Genomic DNA, 19,389 nt, shown 5'->3' with positions numbered 1-19,389 from the left:
ACGCCGGGAGGGAGGGAGGGAAAGGAGGAAAGGGAGCGTATCGGGAGCCGCGTGCGTCGCCGCCCAACGTGCGCGGCGCGCGCTTTGCGCCTGCGCACAAGGTGCGAGAGAGGAGGAGGAGGAACGGCCTCCCAAGCACAAAGACATTGTAAAAGCAAAGAGGTGGTGAAAACGAGCCGGTGCTCAATACTTCCGGTTCTCTGTGGGCACGTCCAGCGGGCATTCGCGTTCCCAGGACCCGTTGCAAATCCTAGAGTTTGGAGGAACTCCCCCTAGGGTCATCTAGTCCAGCCCCCTGAAATGCAGGAATCTCTGCTAAAGCATCCATGACAGGTGGCCATCCACCCTCTGCTTAAAAGCCTCCGAGGAAGGAGAGCCCGCCACCTCGCAATGGCAACCGTTCAAATGCGTGGGAACGATTTGGAGGGCAGGGGGGGGCGGGGACTCCAGCAAATGCAATGCACCTTCTCAGTTGCGGTTCTTTGAAACCGTCATGCTCAAAACCAGCACCGAAACCGCTCGTGGGGACTGGCCCATTCATCAGGCAAGGTGAGGCGACTGCTTCGGGCGGCAGCGTCCCTAGAGACGGCAGATCCAATGCTGCCTCTACAGCTGGCCTCCTCCGTCCGTTGTTCCCATTGTGCAGCAAGCCCACAACTGGTGTTCAGAGATATGCTTCCTCTGAACATTTAACTCTCACGGCTCTTAGGAGAAGTTTCCATGGATGGAGCTAGTGTAGACAGAATGACTTTAGCAGGGCAGGGGTGTGTGGCCTGCAGTACACACACACTTTCCAGAGGCAACAGACGCCACTGTTTCCATAAAGCTATGATATTTAGCTCACAGTCAAGGTCACAACCCACCTCTGTTTCCTTGATGATGAGATCTGAAATATACTCAGAGTCGAGAGTGGATTTCATGCTCTTTATTTTCAACTCAGTACATAAGATCTGTACAGCCACTTCCGTTTCATTAACTAATGAAGTCAAGGTTTGTGGTTGGTGCAAATGGTAAACTGCTGACAATATATAAGTGTACTACAAACATCGTAGCAAATGGATTCTTTCTCATCTGGTTGTCTTCAGCAAGTGACAAAGTTTGTGATACAAATCATATTGGTCTGGCTGGCCTATCCTCTCTAGATTGAATGAGTCAGTGGCGTAGCGTGGGGAGTGCAGGGGGCCCCGGCCGCACCGGGCGCAACATCTGGGGGGGGGGGCGCGCTCGCACTCGCAGCTCTCTGCCCCTACCTGGCTCACTCACTCTCTCTCACTGCAGTGCTGGCTGTGCGAATCCGATCCGAGCCGCCGGGTCGCTGCCCACTGTGGAGGGGAGGGTGCCAGCCGTGCGGTGTGGTGCAGAGAGAGAGCGAGGGACTATTTGGGGGAGGGACAGTGCAGCGGGGGGGGGGGCGCAAATTACTTGCCTTGCCCCGGGTACTGACAACCCACGCTACGCCACTGGAATGAGTCAATGCTGTTCCGATCCCATAAAAAAATCATTGCATATTACAGCCAGCTCTTTATCAGATGGATAGCGCAACAGCTTCTGGGGTCTGTAATAAATTCTTAAAGAGAGCTCATGTGCCTTTTCTAGAGAAGCTCCTCAGTGCTGCTTCAAGCAAGCAAGAGGGATTGTTGGTAAGCTAGGCAAAAAATTGCTGCAATGGTTGCTGCAGCAACTCCACAGAGGTTTTCCTCTGAGGTGCGATCTCAGGCACAGGAACTACGTACCTTAATTCATAGTATCATACAGTTGGAAGGGACCATGAGGATCATCTAGCCCAGGGGTCTGCAACCCGCGGCTCCGGAGCCGCATGTGGCTCTTTTACACCTTTGCTGCGGCTCCGGGGCGGATACTAACGAGGGGAGGAGGCGCATTGTGGGCCCAGACACTCCCCACTGTGGTGGACGCTGTACTGGCTGTGACGTCGCATGGGGGCGGTGCGTGCGTTAGTCATGCACCGTCCCGACGTCACCTTCCCGCCCGCCCGCTACATTGTAAGGGGCATGTACGCTGGTCACTGCATTGAAAGGGGGCATGTACGCTGGTCACTGTTTTGAAGGGGAGTGAAGAACACACACACAAAAAAAGGTAACTTGTTAATTTAACATTTATTTCTATGAGGAGGAGTAATTCTGAGGGGTCAAAGAAATAATACAAAAGTGACAAAAAAGTTATTTTTATAATGACGAGTTTTGCGGCTCCCGGGTTTTTTTTCTTCAGAAACGGGTCCAAGTGGCTCTTTTTGTCTTAAAGGTTGCAGACCCCTGATCTAGCCCAACCCCGCACAATATAGGAATATGCAGCTTTCCGATACGGCGATCAAACCTGCAACCTTGGCATTATCAGCATGTAACCAACTGAGCTTGCTTTTATTTTGTACATCACAGGGTGTAATCCATGTGCCTCTGCTATATATTCCCAGAATGTCATTTCTGGTAGGAAAAAAGAGAGCACTTATTCAAGCCCTGGACTTGCCAGGTAGGGATGGCAAAAGATTCTATGTCTGAAACTCAAGAGAGCTGCTACCAATGAATACTGAGCTAGACAAACTGTTCCTTGGTGTCCCTCCAGCATTGCTTTACTCCAGGGGTCAGCAACCTAAGGCCTATGGGCCAGAAGCAGCCCGCGGAGGTTGTTTGACCGGCCCATGAGCCGCCCCCGAACCAAGCCGCCCACTCGCGCACTGCACTAAACCAGAGCAGCATGGTTCAGGGACTTGTTTCCACAGTGCCGGAAATCACGTCTGCGCAGACGCCGGAAATGATGGGCAAGCAGGATCCAGCCACAAAGGGATCTCCGCGGGACCAATCTGGCCCACGCAAGATAAACCTTGCCGACCCCTGCATTACTCAAACATCTGATTTGTTTAAAGCAGACATTCCCCCCCCCCTTCAGTGTCTTCTTTTCTTACTTTACTCAAAGTTCTCAATCTTCCATCTCTCAGCTGCATCATCTGAGAGAGATAAAGGATGCTGAGCACTCTTACATTCCATAGTGCTTTACTCAAACCTCTGCCATTGTTTAAATCTGTCATTTACCTCCCTCCCTGCAGATATTTTAAAACTTGTCTTTCCCCCTCTTAGTATCCCACCCTCCTCACTCTCATGTCATTGTGCAACCTGCCTTCTCTTTTCCTCCCCTCTCTCCAGCCCCTCTCTGGGGAGCGTTGTGATGCAGCACCAAGGGGAGCTGCGTGGTGACAGCCTTGCATTTTTATGTATGTAGGAAAATAAGTCATATCATTATCTATGAAATAGTGAGTCAGCATTTGACAGAACAAATTGCCAGATGTGGTGGTGTTGTTGATTAAATGGTGGAAGAGTTCCTAACGTGGCTGGCGTTATCGCGAAGCAGCTGTCTTTATCTTGGTCACAGCGAGAACAAACGTGCATTCCTATTCCAGGACTCTACAGAAGAAACGCAAGAGGACAAAATTTAAAAATGTGAAAGCAAACCTTATGTCATATGATGTTGTAAACAAAATCTGCCCTTCTTTCCTTATGGGGTATCCAAGAGCCCCTATAGAGTCCTTAAGTGGCTTCCCTATCAGTAGGAGAAAATAACAGAGGCCAACCAGAGAATATTGAGAAGCAAAGCAGCTAGCAAGCCTGATCTTTATTAAAGCTGTTGCAACAGGGTGTTCCCCTTACACGCAGGAGAAAGGAGGAGGACCCAGAACAAGGGTGTGCCTGATCTTATATAGACATTTTAAATTCCCTGCCCTGGAGCTCAAGACCACTCCTCCATACATCATACATACATCACAGAAGGGGTGTAACCCAAGACCACCCCCCACAAACATCATACCTACCGTACTTCACAGAAAAGGTGATCTACAACAGAAATTTGAGTGTTGTTGTTTTTCCTGGCTGCCAGGTTATCTGATACAGTAATGCCTTATCTGATTGCCTTTCCTGGTAGTCTGCCCATTCCTTTGAGATGGTGATTACCCAATTCCTGAGACAATGGGAAGGTTCTCTCACCCCCTCCCTCCTTGCAGAGAAAACATTTGGTCAGTTTGGGAGTCAAAATGGTTTCAGGATGGTCTTCCTATGCTGCTCCAGAATTGTGGTCCACATATCTATGTACGCGCTTGGTTGGTACATTTATGAACGTTTATTATATATAAGGTAAAGGTACCCCTGCCCGTACGGGCCAGTCTTGACAGACTCTAGGGTTGTGCGCCCATCTCACTCAAAGAGGCCGGGGGCCAGCGCTGTCCGGAGACACTTCCGGGTCACATGGCCAGCGTGACATCGCTGCTCTGGCAAGCCAGAGCCGCACACGGAAACGCCGTTTACCTTCCCGCTAGTAAGCGGTCCCTATTTATCTACTTGCACCCAGGGGTGCTTTCAAACTGCTAGGTTGGCAGGCGCTGGGACCGAGCAACGGGAGCGCACCCCACCGCGGGCATTCGAACCGCCGACCTTTCGATCGGCAAGTCCTAGGCGCTGAGGCTTTTACCCACAGCGCCACCCACGTCTTATTATATATATAAGAACTTAATTTTTTTTATTACAATGAGAATAGAAGGAAAGTCATAGAGCTGCAGGAGCACAAGGTGGGTGACAGCAGATGAACTTGTGCAGAATAGGCATGGTGGAATGAACAAGGAAAGTTAGAAAGCCTTACATGTAAGGGGAAAGCATTGGAGCCAATACAGAAGCCAACATTGGGCCAATAAAAAGTTATAAATAAAAGCAGACCTATATTCCCACTCAGGTATGAAACTTACTGGGTAAAGGGGGAATCCCTTTTTCAGCCTAACCTACCTCGCAGGCTGTTCCAAATATAAAAATCATGTATTATACACTATTTATTTAGTATTACCTTTATATCCCACCTTGCCTCCAAGGAGCTCAAAGAGGTGCACATGGTTCTCCACCAAATATATCCTTACAACAACCCTGTGAAAGACTGTAACTGGCCCAGTAAACTTCAGGGCTGACTGGGAATTTGAACTCTGGTCTCCCAGGTCTTAATCCAGTGCCCTTACCACTACACCACAGTGGCTCTTTTGGAAAATATTTTTTGGTGAGAAAATACTGCTGAGCAACAGGCCAAACGGGCCCAGAAGAGGTTGTCTCCCTCTCATCGGAGTCTACGGCTGCTTGGGAGGAGCCCAGAAGGAGAGGGCTAGAGAGGGGTGGAGGGCCCAGGTGCTACTCCCAACAACATCTAGGGCAGATTAGCCTAGATGAACTTTGTTGTGTTTTGACTTTTGTGAGTAAATTGTGAGTGATTGCACTTCACGCCTCAAGTCCGTTTCCTGACCTATGGATAAAACTGCATTCCTGACAGCCCCTTGACACTGATAGCGGAGATAGCACATAAGCAACACGGCTAAGAGTCATTGATAGCCTTATCCTCCAGGAATTTGTCTAACCCTATTTGGACGCCTTCCAAGCTGGTGGCCATCATTACTTATTGTAGAAGCCATCTAAGTTGGTGACCATCATCCCTGACCTCTGGCTAGGGCTGATGGGCATTGGGAGTCCAGTAATGTCTGAAAGGCCATGAGTTCTGTTTTAACTAAATAGGCATGCATGTGCGCCTTTAATTTGAAGCTATATGTGACACACACATAGTACAGTGGTACCTCGGGTTACGTACGCTTCAGGTTACATACGCTTCAGGTTACAGACTCCGCTAACCCAGAAATAGTACCTCGGGTTAAGAACTTTGCTTCACGATGAGAACAGAAATCGTGCTCCAGCGGCCCGGCGGCAGCAGGAGGCCCCATTAGCTAAAGTGGTGCTTCAGGTTAAGAACAGTTTCAGGTTAAGAACGGACCTCCAGAATGAATTAAGTACTTAACCCGAGGGACCACTGTATATGACACACACATAGTAGTCACGTTTTGTAAAATCTGGTTGCTTTACTGGTTAAAGACCAGTAGATGGCAACAGGTGGTTGGTACAAAGGGAGTTTAGCTGCAACCACAGAATCTCTATGGGATGTACTGATGCCTTTTTAAAAACTACTACAACAAAACCTGAAATAGCTGTTTTTAAAATGCGGGGTGCCCATCCTTTTAGGTTTTGGCCATGCCCTCATTAAAAGGTACAAAAGGTCATACAGATAAAGATCACATGCAAGTCACTGACTTCATTCAGAGCCATAATGATGTTCAAATAATCCCCATGCAAAATGATAAGCTCACATTCTTCCCATGGTACATCCCCTCTCCAGAAACATGAAAATAGGATAGGTCAGAGATGTCCAAATGGTTGACCGCGATTGATAGATAGATCCCGGTGAGATCGTGGTCGATCGCAGTCAATCTCAGGATCGTTATCAATTGCTGGATAAAAAAGCTGTGGAATAAAAGTCTCCCCCCCCCCCCGTCCCTCCGTTGCGTGAAGTGGACGGTCATTTGCTGTCTGCTGCTGGCAGTTGGTGAGACGATAGTTTGCTTTAGCCCCGGATGTGTTTTTTAGCGGCGGAGTTATAGGTTAGCGAATTATATCATTACCCCTAAGAAAAGTAGGGTAGTATCTGTTATGTACTGAAGTTCTCACCCTGGGCCAGCAGGCGGATACTGTAGATAGTTTTCACTCAGGTCCACATATGCAAATAAGGGATTGAAAGTGACGTTCAGTGCTTGGATAGTTACAGAAAGTTGTTACAGTTGCGTTGTAGTGGAGTTCTATATAAGCAGGTTGGCTGAACCCTTCAGTTCAGTTCTGGCCTAGCCTGTGAATAAACAAGAGCTGTTTGAAGAATCGCTGTGTTGTCTGATATGTTCACCCACAACTTAATAGTAACAACAACAACAACAACAACAGGGTATGAGGTTGTACAACTCTGTTCAACATAAATAAACAAACCTCTTGAATGTGTTGTGCTCGTTTTTTGGTTGCTTCTTATTTGTCCAGTTGATAAGCTTGTTTCATTCACATGATCAGACATAAAATGGTGTTTGAAAACATAGTCAAAAATGTTCTTTTATTTTAATGTTATTTATTTTATGAAGTATTTTAGATTTTTTAATGTATGCTTTTCTAACTGAAAGTTTCTTTGAGACATTTTTGTAGTAAGTGACAAATAAAGGCAATTAATACTAACAGAATAACAATAATCTATATTGTTATTCTGTTAGTATCACATCCACACAACACATTTAAAGCATTTTGAAAGCACAAAGTTTTTCCCCAAAGCAGGGGTAGGCAACCTAAGGCCTGTGGGCTGGATCCGGCCCAATCACCTTCTCAATCCGGCCGTGGACGGTCCGGGAATCAGCGTGTTTTTACGTGAGTAGAATGTGTCCTTTTATTTAAGAAGCATCTCTGGGTTATTTGTGGGGCATAGGAATTCATTCATCCCCCCCCCCAAAAAAAAATTAATAATTCATCCCACCACATGGTCTGAGGGACAGTGGACCGGCCCACTGCTGAAAAAGGTTGCTGCCCCCTGCCCCAATGCAACCTAGGAACTGCCATTTGTTAAGGGTGCTGGGAACTCTAGCACAGCAAGGGATAAACATCTCCTTCCCAGAATTCTTTGCAGGAAGCAATGTGCTTTGATGTATGGTGTGTAGTGAACACAACCAACGACAGAGCTGGCTGTGAACTATCCTCAAGTGGCTTTTATTAATCAGTCACAAAGAATAAAGTACAGGGAAGGTGGCAGCTTATCTGTCGCCAATCTCACCAGAAGCAGGAAGCACAAAACTCACCAGCCTGTGAGACCCAAGAGAGAAAGAGAAAAACCCGCTTGCATTTATTTTTGCTTGCACGGAAGGTCTCAAGATGAAGACATCAGCAGGGCCTGCGTCAGAACGAAACAAACACTCTTGTCTCCCGCCTCCTTGTAATTCTCAACATTTCTCAAAACAAGCCAATACGAGGAAATACTTCAAGGAACTCAATTGCCAGAGTCGCACATGGCAAGACACTTTCTTTTTTTTCCTGGCTGCATATAATCATTAACTTAGAAGGGAAAGCTCTCTTTTTATTATTTCACTGCTGTCATGTGCTGATTTCTCAAGAAGCAAGTTCTGCTAGTTTTATCATGGGAAAGGGAAGACCAAGCCGACCGGGCTCAGCCAACCCTCAGCCAAGCACAGCAACGGAGATGTTGAAATTGAAGCGAGAGATTGGGCTGGCCAGCGCAGTGTCATTAATTGCTGGCACTATGATTGGTTCGGGGATTTTCATGTCCCCAGAGTGGGTGCTGCGTAACATAGGCAGCCTGGCCGGTAGCCTAATCATTTGGGCATCCTGTGGCATATTGTCCACTTTTGGGGCCCTGTCCTATGCTGAACTGGGAACTTTAATTAAAGAATCGGGAGGCGAATATATCTACATCCTGCGGACCTTTGGCTCCCTCCCCGCTTTCCTCTTTGCCTTTACCTCTGTCATTGTTGTGAGACCCGCCGGCGTGGCGGCCATCTCCCTGAGCTTTGCTGAATACACTGTGGCCGCATTTCATCCTGGGTGCCCTTCGCCCCAGGTAGCGGTCAAGTGCGCAGCTGTGGCCTGCATCCTGCTTTTAACTCTCATCAACTGCCTCAGCGTCAGGCTGGCCACCTCTGTCATGAACGTCTTCACGGTGGCTAAGCTGTTGGCATTGCTGGTCATCGTGGTGGGAGGTGTGGTGCTGCTTGTTCAGGGAGAAACGCACCGTTTCCAGAATGCATTTCAAAACACAAGGTTGGAAGCCGGGGTTATCGGGATTGCATTCTATCAAGGGCTTTGGTCTTTCGATGGATGGAACAACCTGAATTATGTGACTGAGGAGATTAAGAAGCCGGAGGTGAGTGGAGAATAGATAATTGATGATAGATAGATAGATGATAGACAGACAGACAGACAGACAGACAGACAGACAGATGATAGATAGATGATAGATAGATAGATGATAGATAGATAGATAGATAGATAGATAGATAGATAGATAGATAGATAGATAGATAGAGATAGATGATAGATAGATAGATATAGAACACTGAATTGTTTATATTTTATGTATGTGTGTATTTGTACAGTGGACACGGGTTGCGAATGTGATCCATGCAGGAGGCACGTTCGCAACCTGCAGCCTTCGCAACCCACAGCACCGCGTCTGTGCATGTGCGGGTTGTGATTCGGCACTTCTGCGCATGCGCAAAGCGCGATTTAGCGCTTCTGCGCATGTGCGACCACCGAAACCCGGAAGTAACCAGTTCTGGTACTTCCAGGTTTCGGTGGGTCCATAACCCAAAAAAAGCAACCTGAAGCGTCTGTAACCCAAGATATGGCTGTACTTAGATTGGCAGATTTCACACCTAGAGTTGCCATATAGCCCATGTGTCTGAGTTTTGCTTGCATTCTGGACATGCCAGTCGATAGCTGGTTGGCCTATTTAAAAACAAAACAGCAAGTAACTAGCCCTTATGAAGCCAGATCAAGGAGCAGGCATGTCCCTTTGCATCTCCAACTTAACCCTTTACTATCTAAGCATGTATTTCCTATAATAAACTTAGCCTTCTTATTTTTTATATCCAGAGATTCGGTGTGTTTGCTTTAGAGTTGATGAGGGTCAGCATAGACAAAGGACTGAGACACTTTTGGAAGTTTGGAGGTTCCTCTCTCGGTCTCCTCTTTCCTCATGCAAATCAATACAATCTGAGCTGCATCCCAGCACTTCCAACAATGAGAGAGAAAGAGAACCATTAAAAAAAAATTATCTATAATATTGAAGACAAAGGGGAGGAATGGTGCTTCATTTTTCCAAATCAGGATTCAGGCACAGACCAAACGCAAAATGGACAACCTTCTGACTGAATCAGGTTGCTTCCAGAGTGCCAGATTGGGATTCTGGGCCACAGAAGGTGCACAGTTCTAGTATATATACCGATTGTTGTGAAATTATGAATATATAAGAGCCATGCATACCTAGGCTAGGAAAGCATCTTAGGCGGTGGGTTTCTACACATACACATGGCAAAATGCTCACCAGTAATCTTGCATAATGTTGTACTCTGGCATCCTGTATTTGACATTTCACTGACACCCAATGTGCCTGTAGAACTAAAGTGTGAAGTTACTCTAGCTAAAACTCTTTTATCCATTCAATTCAGTCGGAATTCTCACTTACCTGGGTGGATTCTCTGAGCTATAGATTACTGTACTTGTTTTCAGACAAGTGTGGTAGCATTTGATTCAATTATGTTACCTTGATGGCTTTAATTTGTAGTGCATCACTTGTGTATCTCTGTGCTGGGCACATTCTCATGAGTGGTTATTTTTGGGTTGTATTATTCGACTTGTGCAGCAGACTTCCACTTTTGCCAGGCAACTTTCCACTCCCCCCTTTTTCCCTACAGCTCCCTGTACCCACAAAAATCAGCTCCAGAGGGTTGGGGAAGATGAGCAAATATTGGAGTCATGTGGGGAGAAGACAGTGAATCTGCAGGAGTGGAAATCTGTTCCCACAGAGCTGACTACAGCTCTTAATTTTTTTACATGCCATCATTTTCAAACATTGCAAATTGTTTACTTTTAGCCCTGGGCGGATAACTTTGCTCCCTTGTTATCTTGTTTTTGCGACGGGAGCCTCCTTAAATGAGAAAAATGGTTGGCAAACTATGGGTTTCCTGAAATTTTGCATTTATGACGTGAGATGGCAGCACTCAGTCGCAAGGCATACAAATATCGTAACAAAAATTCTGAGTTCACAAATCGTGAATCTATGAATTGCGGCTTTCCAAATGGTGTACAATAGCAGGGGTCAACAATCCAAGGTCTCAGCTGAGATTTAAAGTTCAAACTTGTAAAGTGCACCTTACAGCTCTGATACGTGTGCAAACTGAACATTGATACTTTTTACCACTTATAGCTTAAATAGCAAGCAAAGTCTAAGGTTATAGAATGCCTAGTTTTTAGTCAATCAGTGTCAGCTTTCACTATTTATTTCCTAAAGATGTGCAGATTATACCATCAGTTAAGTAAGTGACGATGAAGATGCATTTGCGCTAAAGGAGAGAGTGGAGGAGTGAGGAAATAACTATGATTTGTTCAGGAAAACAGATACTAGTCCTACGAATCCAAAACTGGACAATACAATAAAAATGTCCCAAAATAGTGAGCAAGCTTTTGAATTATCCTGAGCTCTTAACTGGGTTAGATTTGAAGCCAAGTGGGTACATCTGCATGGTACCTTTAAACCAGTATGATACTACTTTAAACAGATGTGCTTTCCCCAGATAATCATGGAAACTGTGGCTTGATAAGGGTGCTGAGAGTTGCTGGGAGATCCCTATTCCCTTCACAGCCCTACAGTTCCCAGAATTGACTGCTAGAAGTAAGTCCTCCTGTCGTCAATGAGATTTACATTAATCCAAGTGTGCCTAGGCATGTCTGGTCAAAAGTAAGTCCAACTGAATGCATTAAGACTTACTCCCAGGTAAGTGTATATGGGACTGCAGCCTTAATTATGCAGTCTACCTAATCTCTCTCTAACATTATAAAAGTATGATCTCCAGCTAGTGTAAATGAGCAGCGTAGAAAGGACTGAACTGTTGGAAGCTTTCTAGTATCATCACTAGTTTGATTATGATCCCACAATCCCCTGGCTTGTATCAAACGCCTACCATGCTCAGAGTTGACCCATTTAAATTAATGAACACAATTTACTGACGCTCACTAATTTCAATGGGTTTACTCTGAGTTTAAAACTTGTTGGATGCGGCTCTTTGTTTGGGGGCCTTTGGGGGAAACAACTCGTGTGTGTGTGTGTGTGTTCAGTAAAAAGTTCAAATATAGAGGTGCATATCAGGCCTTGTTTGCTTTTCTTTACTCTTTCTCCAGGTGAACCTTCCACGGGCCATGATGATTGCTATTCCTCTAGTTACCTGCTTCTATTTGCTGGTAAATGTGAGCTATTTTGCAGCCATGACTCCTGCCGAACTTCTGTCTTCAGGTGCTGTGGCCATTACGTGGGGGTGAGTGACGCTCCAGAGCTCTGAAGACTTACCTACATATTCACCCCAAGCAACCCAATGTTATTCATTCTGCAGTTCCTGCAAATCGACGTTCAGCTGCAGGCTGGATGAAAGTGGCTGTTCTGTTACTGCTGCACATCACCCCACATTGTTGCAACTGATCAGGAAATAGTATTTTTCCTGAGTGTGTCAAGTATCTACTCTCTGGTATAGAATCCTGGAAGAAATGCAGACATGGGTACAAGAGTGATAGAACTACCACACTTGATTCCCAGCAGATGAGATGCTGTTGCTTGCCAAGAGGAGCAGCAGCAAGCTGGTGGGGATGCTGGCATGGTGCGAACACGCCAGCAGGAACCCTCCGATTGTCTCTGCTATTGTGTTTGCAATGCATCAACCTCTCCTCCACTTTATGCTTCTCCCTCAGGATTAGTGACCCACTTGCTAGGAACCTAGCCTAAGGCTCTGTCCCACCAGGCAAGCTGCAGCGGATGGCTGCGGTTTGGAGAAAAGGAGGAAGGGAAAGCCAAAACCACACTGCCTATGGGGATCTTGTCATTGGAATACTATAATCCACTTGTCACAGGAATACCATAATCCACCGTGTCAGCCCTCCAGCTTAGAAAAACTGGGATGTGGAACTGAGGAAAATAGAATGGTGAGAACAGATTGTGAAAGCCAAACTCAAATAAGACACAGCGATGTCTGTCTTGGTTATGGGTTGTATCCAATCAAGTCATCCCTTTACTGCAAGGAATTCCACCTGTGAAATAAAACTCCCTCTCCTTGTTCTCCCCCATTTCCCTCTGCTTCCCCTAAAGCTTCTCCAGAGGATTGGGGGGGGGGGAGAAAACAGATTTTTTGGGGGGTGTCACAATACTTAGGGGTGAAAGGGAGAGGAAGTCCTGTTCCACAGGCAGAAGTCCTTGTGCTAACAGGATGACTTGGTTGGATACAACCAATAGTTAAGGCTATTTCAGGCTTTCAAGTTTCCCTGAACTCTCAGTCAGTCGAAATAAAATAAGTTTGCACAACCTAGTTGCATCAGTTATTACATGCCTGTGTTAGTATGCATGTGTACACACACACACAAACACACCCCTTTAGATGCTGCTGTCTGGAAAAAGCATCCTGTGTCACCCTGAAGATGATTTTGTGTGTGTGTGTTATGAGTTTTCCTGGGGATGATCCCTCCTACACGAAGTGGGCAGTGAAGGTGTTGGGTTTTTACACAAGCCTGGGGTCTGAGTGTGCACGAGATGCTATTGTTCTGTAAAGACAAAAGAAGTGAAATTGTCAATTGCAAAGCATCAACCTGCCTATACATAGTGATCATCTCAGAAACGTTCAAGCCTTTACCAGCTGTTCAGTCTGTGCATTATCCAACTTGCTTATGATGCATCTTTTTATAGAGTTTATGTTCATACCCATTCACATGATGAATATATACTGAGACAAGTGACAAAGCTCATTTCACTGTGTCAAGACAACTTTTCCATGCACCGCCTTCCCTATTACTCCAGATTAACAAGTTATTTGTTACTGTTCTTCTCTGTTACAGTTCTCTGCCCCACCCCTTTAAAGTCCTACACCCTCTTCTGCCCGATTAACCTTTTCATTCCAGGGAGAAGGCAACAAGGGGGTAGAAGAACTAAATGGTGCTTTCAACAGAACTGTGTATCTTCTAGAGCAGATTAGGGTGACCATTTACACATTATCAAAAAGAGAGGAAACTCGTCACCCAAAGAGAAAACAAAAGAGGACACAAGATTTGCACATAATTTGTCTTTGCTAATTTATAAGCGTAGATGAAAACTCATAACCATAATTTCAGCAGAATAAAATGCATCTAACTTCATCAAGGGAGACAGATCAGGTGAGTTATGTGACTGTGTTAGTTTTATGATGTTAGCCACCCTGAGGCCGGCTCCGGATGGGGAGGGCAGGGTACAAATAAAAATGTATTATTATTTATTATTTGAAGGCTGCTGTCTTGGTGCTGCTAATGAAAGACAACCTCCAAGGCCTCCTTAAGGTTCTTAATTGGAGCTGGACCAGACAGCTCTCCAAACAGGAGACTCATTATTTATGAATTTTGCACTAATATGTGCATTTTCATTCTCATCTTATCCTAATATATGTATGCATTATTTGTTTGCAAAATTGCGCTGTGAAATGCAGGGATGTGCAGGTCTTGAAGGCTATCTATTATTTGCTGATTGTTCCAGGAAGTGCAAACTAGGGAGCTTCACATTAAAATTGCCCCCACTCCTACTGGCTTGCCTTTCAAGTAATACCTAATGATGCATTCGTTGAGTGTGTGATTTAACAAAACAAGGCTGCTGCTTTCCCTTCTTAGCCACACTGTCATAATCCTTTCTCCATCCCCCTCTTTAGGAACAAGGTCCTTGGTAGCTGGGTCTGGCTGATGTCATTGTCCGTTGCAATGTCTTCGTTTGGATCAGCGAACGGAACGTTTTTCAGCGGAGGCCGCATGTGTTATATTGCAGCAAGAGAAGGCCATATGGTAAGAGCTGTGAACCCACTGATATTCCTTTGTGTGTGTGAAACAATGGTTTAGTCTCTTACATTCATTGCAACGCAAGCCAAGCGAAACCCATCTCTTACTATTACATGTATGTTTGACTCTTCTGTGTAATGTTCTGGTCTGATGCCAGACCCTACAGAGAAGGCAGGTCAGGAGTAGCAGCACCATGGAGAGCTCAGAGTGAACAGACGTGAGCCCTTGTAAGCCTCTGCCTCCAGACAGCTCTTCCAGGCTTTGCCCTCTTGTGACTAACTTTATATTCTTAAAGGGGCAACTGTCTGGCCTAAAGATGGACACTCCTCCTCCATTCTCTAGCCTCCTGTGTGGTGTACTTTCTGTTTTGCTGGACTGGTGAGATTCTGTGGGGAGGCATTCTGGTCTATAGGCTCAGGCGAAAGTACCTGTAAGGGTCCAAGATCTGCTCTGCAAAAATAGGAGGTTCTTCTGATGGCTCATGTTTGTCAGCCTCTGGCTCAGGCAGGCTCAAAGCCCTGCACCTGGTCTTACGACAGTGGTACCTTGGGTTACAAATGCTTTGGGTTACAAACGCTTCAGGTTACAAACTCCCCTAACCCAGAAGTAGTATCTCGGGTTAAGAACTTTACTTCAGGATGAGAAAATAAATCACACGACGACGGCACAGCGGCAGCAGGAGGCCGCATTAGCTAAAGTGGTACCTCAGGTTAAGAACAGGTTAAGAGCAGACCACCAGAACGAATTAAGTTCTTAACCAGAGGTACCACTGTATTTAGCTGGAGCTTCTGCAGCCTCTGACTCCTAGTCTTGATAGTTGCTGGACACCTGGGTCATGACTCTGTGGACTAATGTGGCTGCCTACCAGCCAGCTAGGGCAGCAGTTGCAATTCTTTTTGCGGGGAAGGGACCTATATAAAAGGCTAAAAATATGAGACATTTATGAGGTGAGGAATTCTATACTGTACTCTGATTTTCCTTCCCTTTTTATGTAATTGCTCACATCTTTTCTCTTTTGTAAGAGAATTATCACTGTGGTAGACAACCTGTGCCAATAGTCAAGTATAGTAGTAGCAGTAATAATAATAATAATAATAATAATAATAATAATAATATCCCCCATCTGACTGACTGCACCAGCCACTCTAGGCAACTTCCAACAAATATAAAAGCAAAATAACATATAACATTGTGGTTCTCTTATGCACACATATGACATCCCTGGTGCCTTGATGTGGTTTCTCTTCTGATCTGACTAGATGGCCTTCAGGATCTCTTCCAACTCTATGATTCAATGGGCTCCCATTCAAGTTAAGTTTCCAGAGAACCAGGATTTTTTTATATTAGGCCTGACTTCAAGTTTGCAGGCTGTTGGGTAAAACAGTGACATTCAAAATGAAACAAATGTATTGCAACAGAAATCATCTGGTGGCGATTTCTGTTTATTTCTCAAAGTTCAACAGCCATGCTCTTTTCCTAATCAGAGTCTTGTGTTTGATCTTTGGAGAAAGCTCCGCTGAAGTGAAGGAGAAAAAAATGACGTTTCCAACATGTTGACGGTTGTCTTGTACTTTGTGTCTTCATTTTCAGCCAGACATTCTATCCATGGCTCACATAAGATACCTTACACCTTCTCCTGCTCTCATATTTACTTCTGCTGTGTCGGTAATTATGGTTATAGCCGGAAGCTTCAGTCAGATTGTGAACCTTTTCAGGTATGTATGTTTAGTATTCTCATCACTCCATGGGTTTCTCAGTATCATATTAATTCTATTTTTGCTTCCACAGCCTTCCCTCCCCCCCCCCTTTGTTTTAAAAGCAATGAAAGAATGGATAGCAACTTTTTAGCCATTCATTAATTTCATTAAGCATGCCAATGCAGTATAACCATAAAAGCAACACCAGTAAAAAGAAGAGAAGTGAAAGTGAAAACAATTTCAAAAAATCTCCTCTTCAAAGCCTTGTGGGAAAAGGACGGTCTTCAAAAGGTAGCAAAAAAGATAACAGAGGCAGGGCCTGTCTGAGATATGATGTGAGCATGTTCCAAAGACTCAATTCCTACATTACATGGAACAGACTGCCTGATGAGATAATCTTTGCAAGATGGAGAGCAATGATTGACTGGGTAGATCACTCTCACCCATTCAAGCTGTGTGCCTGAGAGAAGGAAATAAAAGTGTAATTGTGTGGTGTGTGTGTGTGTGTGTGTGTGTGTTACTGGACTATAGCCCCACTTGACTCTGACTGTTGGCCATACTGGCTAGGGCTGAACTGCATCGGAGCCCTACAATGTCAGAAAGGCTCACGTCTAGAGTAAATGCTACTAACATTATTTCTGCACAGTTTTACAGCTTGGCTTTTTTACGGGACAACTGTCGCTGGTCTCCTGTACTTAAAGATTAAGAAACCAGAATTGCCAAGATCTTACAAGGTGAGACTTTAAAAAGAAGACAGCTTAAACACACTATGTTCTTGATTAAAGAGAAAAATGGCCCTCCAGATTTTGTTGGACTACAACCTGTGATTAAAAAAAAAAAAAATATTACCTGGGGGGGAGGAATCCTTCTAAAATATATGATTATATATTTTTTTACATTTTTTTTTTTTTACGCAGGTACCAATCATCATACCAGTAGTTTTCCTGATGGCGTCTATATACCTTGTGTTGGCCCCCATCATTGACCAGCCCCAAATGGAGTTCCTTTACGTCATCCTATTCATTTCCAGTGGGATCATCTTTTATTTCCCCCTGATTCACTACAAGTACCACCCCACCTTCTTAAGAAAATTTACTATGCATTTTCAGCTGTTTCTGGAGGTTGCCCCAACTGAAAAGAATGCAGACTGATTCAATAATCACATGCCCTCTTTGAGAGACTCATGGCAAAGTCTGTATACCTGGTCTGAACATTTGGGATCAAACCACCACAAGCTACCACTGTTTCCAAAACTGGAGAGCAATTACCGTATTTTTTGCACCATAACACTCACTTTTTTCCTCCTAGAAAGTAAGGGGAAATGTCTGTGCGTGTTATGGAGCGAATGCCTGCAGGTGGCGGGGGGGATCTGCTGCAGTCGTGAGCAGAGGATCCATGGTCCCCCTTCCTTCCCTCCTCCGTGGTTACAAAGCATGGATCCACATGGATCCTCAGGATTTTTGCATTGGGCTACTCCAAACTCACTGTCAGATCACATGTCTGTGGCCACAGCATGAACCACAAAAATCATATAGCCACTATTTCGTTTAGAATATTTTTTTTCTTGTTTTCCTCCTCTAAAAACTACGTGCGTGTTATGGTCTGGTGCATGTTATAGAGCGAAAAATATGGTAATTAAGTGACCTGGATGTTTCTGAAACAAGCTTTGTAAATTGTGGTGTGTATGTGTGTTTTTTTGGGAGTGCGTATGCATACACGCATACACACACACACACTTCCCCCCATCCACTATAGTCACTGATATTTAATACAGTGGTTAGGGACGTGGGTGGCGCTGTGGGTTAAACCACAGAGCCTAGGACTTGCCGATCAGAAGGTCAGCGGTTCGAATCCCCGCGACGGGGTGAGCTCCCGTTGCTCGGTCCCTGCTCCTGCCAAACTAGCAGTTTGAAAGAACGTCAAAGTGCAAGTAGATAAATAGGTAGCGCTCCGGCGGGAAGGTAAACGGCGTTTCCGTGTGCTGCTCTGGTTCGCCAGAAGCGGCTTCATCATGCTGGCCACATGACCCGGAAGCTGTTCGCCGGCTCCCTTGGCCAATAAAGCGAGATAAGCGCCGCAACCCCATAGTTGGTCACGACTGGGCCTAATGGTCAGGGGTCCCTTTACCTTGGGTTAAGAACTTAATTCGTTCTGGAGGTCCGTTCTTAACCTGAAACTGTTCTTAACCTGAGGTACCACTTTAGCTAATGGGGCCTGCTGCTGCCGCCGCGCCACCACCACGCGATTTCTGTTCTCATCCTGAAGCAAAGTTCTTAACCCGAAGTACTACTTCTGAGTTAGCGGAGTCTGTAACCTGAAACGTCTGTAACCCGAGGTACCACTGTACAGTTAAAAGCACATAGAAATCAAGGGGAAGTTTCGTATGTAATGGCTTGATAGTTTTCTGCTGGGGAAGATGCAGATCTTACCATAGAAACGTACCATTTGTAAATAATTGAAGAAAAACTTTCTAAGCATATGCTGGCTGTTCTTGAATCTGTGAACGGGAATTGATGAGGTTGACCTCCATAGAGGGTGTTTGTAACAGCTCCCATTTCACACTTTTGTACAAATTTTGGCCTAACTCCTGCCACTACCTACACACATGCATCTGTCACTCTGAAAAGCTTCTTCATGTGAGTTTTCTTCTGCAAACTGGCATGGCACAAGTGCTTGTGGGTAGCTTAGGCTTATGCCAAGGCTATGGTGGCAGCATTTCTGCTCCTTGCTAAACATATGGTCCCAGAAGAACAGCCAGGAGACGCATTAGCTACAGCAGAGAAGGTAGGCAGATGTGTAGGAGGGTGAAGTTGCAGTGTGTTGGGAAATGTCCTGGGAATCAGAAAATGAGGGCTGAGGAGCAAGCCAAGGAGACGTAAGCTGGGGGCGGCGGAGAAGAACAACAAGGGCATAAGATTAATTGTGTAGCCATGTTTGGGATTTTGCAAAGGCATGGAGGAACACATTGGGACAAAGAGGATTACAGTGGTACCTCGGGTTACATGCGCTTCAGGTTACATACTGTCAGGGGTTCAGGAGCAGAGTCACAGGAGAGGGAGGAAACGGAGAGCGAGGGGGAGGAGTCTGAAGGAAATGTCAGCGACGACAGTAGTCCGAGGTCTCTGAGTCTCTCCAGTGACTCGGAGGATTCACAGAAAGGGGCCCCCATGGTCAGGGCAAGGGGAGTGCCCAGGGGGACACCTCGGGAAGAAGGGGCCGGAGGGGACTCAGAGAGTAGC

At 45.6% G+C, this 19,389-nt stretch overlaps 1 protein-coding gene and 1 long non-coding RNA gene across 2 annotated transcripts; one reads left to right on the top strand and one right to left on the bottom strand.

Annotated features, from left to right (window-relative positions):
- Window positions 1-4,495: 4,495 nt before the first annotated feature.
- On the bottom strand, window positions 4,496-8,476 carry LOC310673469. The gene is made up of 3 exons (XR_014509047.1): window positions 8,361-8,476; window positions 7,685-7,776; window positions 4,496-6,697 (listed from the first exon to the last, which is right to left on the bottom strand). It is a non-coding gene; the product is annotated as an uncharacterized lncRNA (long non-coding RNA).
- LOC310673320 (b(0,+)-type amino acid transporter 1-like) lies at window positions 7,814-17,411 on the top strand. Its single transcript, XM_083431698.1, has 6 exons — window positions 7,814-8,763; window positions 11,799-11,932; window positions 14,330-14,459; window positions 16,044-16,168; window positions 16,797-16,884; window positions 17,068-17,411. Exons 1-6 carry the CDS (start codon window positions 8,020-8,022, stop codon window positions 17,299-17,301), a joined length of 1,455 nt encoding a protein of 484 aa, XP_083287824.1. The 5' UTR covers window positions 7,814-8,019; the 3' UTR covers window positions 17,302-17,411.
- Window positions 17,412-19,389: the final 1,978 nt, after the last annotated feature.

This window comes from Podarcis tiliguerta (assembly GCF_965153285.1).
Source record: "Podarcis tiliguerta genome assembly, chromosome: 3".
Taxonomy (NCBI): domain Eukaryota; kingdom Metazoa; phylum Chordata; class Lepidosauria; order Squamata; family Lacertidae; genus Podarcis; species Podarcis tiliguerta.
Note: the sequence above shows the minus strand (reverse complement) of the source record. Positions and strands in the feature narration are given on the sequence as shown.

What these genes read in the sequence shown, in the direction of transcription:
- LOC310673320 (XM_083431698.1), top strand. Translation starts at nt 8,020, where the DNA reads ATGGGAAAGGGAAGACCAAGCCGACCGGGCTCAGCCAACCCTCAGCCA. An exon ending in CAGCAAGAGAAGGCCATATG is followed by an intron (nt 14,460 to 16,043) that starts GTAAGAGCTGTG and finishes CTTCATTTTCAG; the next exon opens with CCAGACATTCTATCCATGGC. An exon ending in CAGATTGTGAACCTTTTCAG is followed by an intron (nt 16,169 to 16,796) that starts GTATGTATGTTT and finishes ATTTCTGCACAG; the next exon opens with TTTTACAGCTTGGCTTTTTT.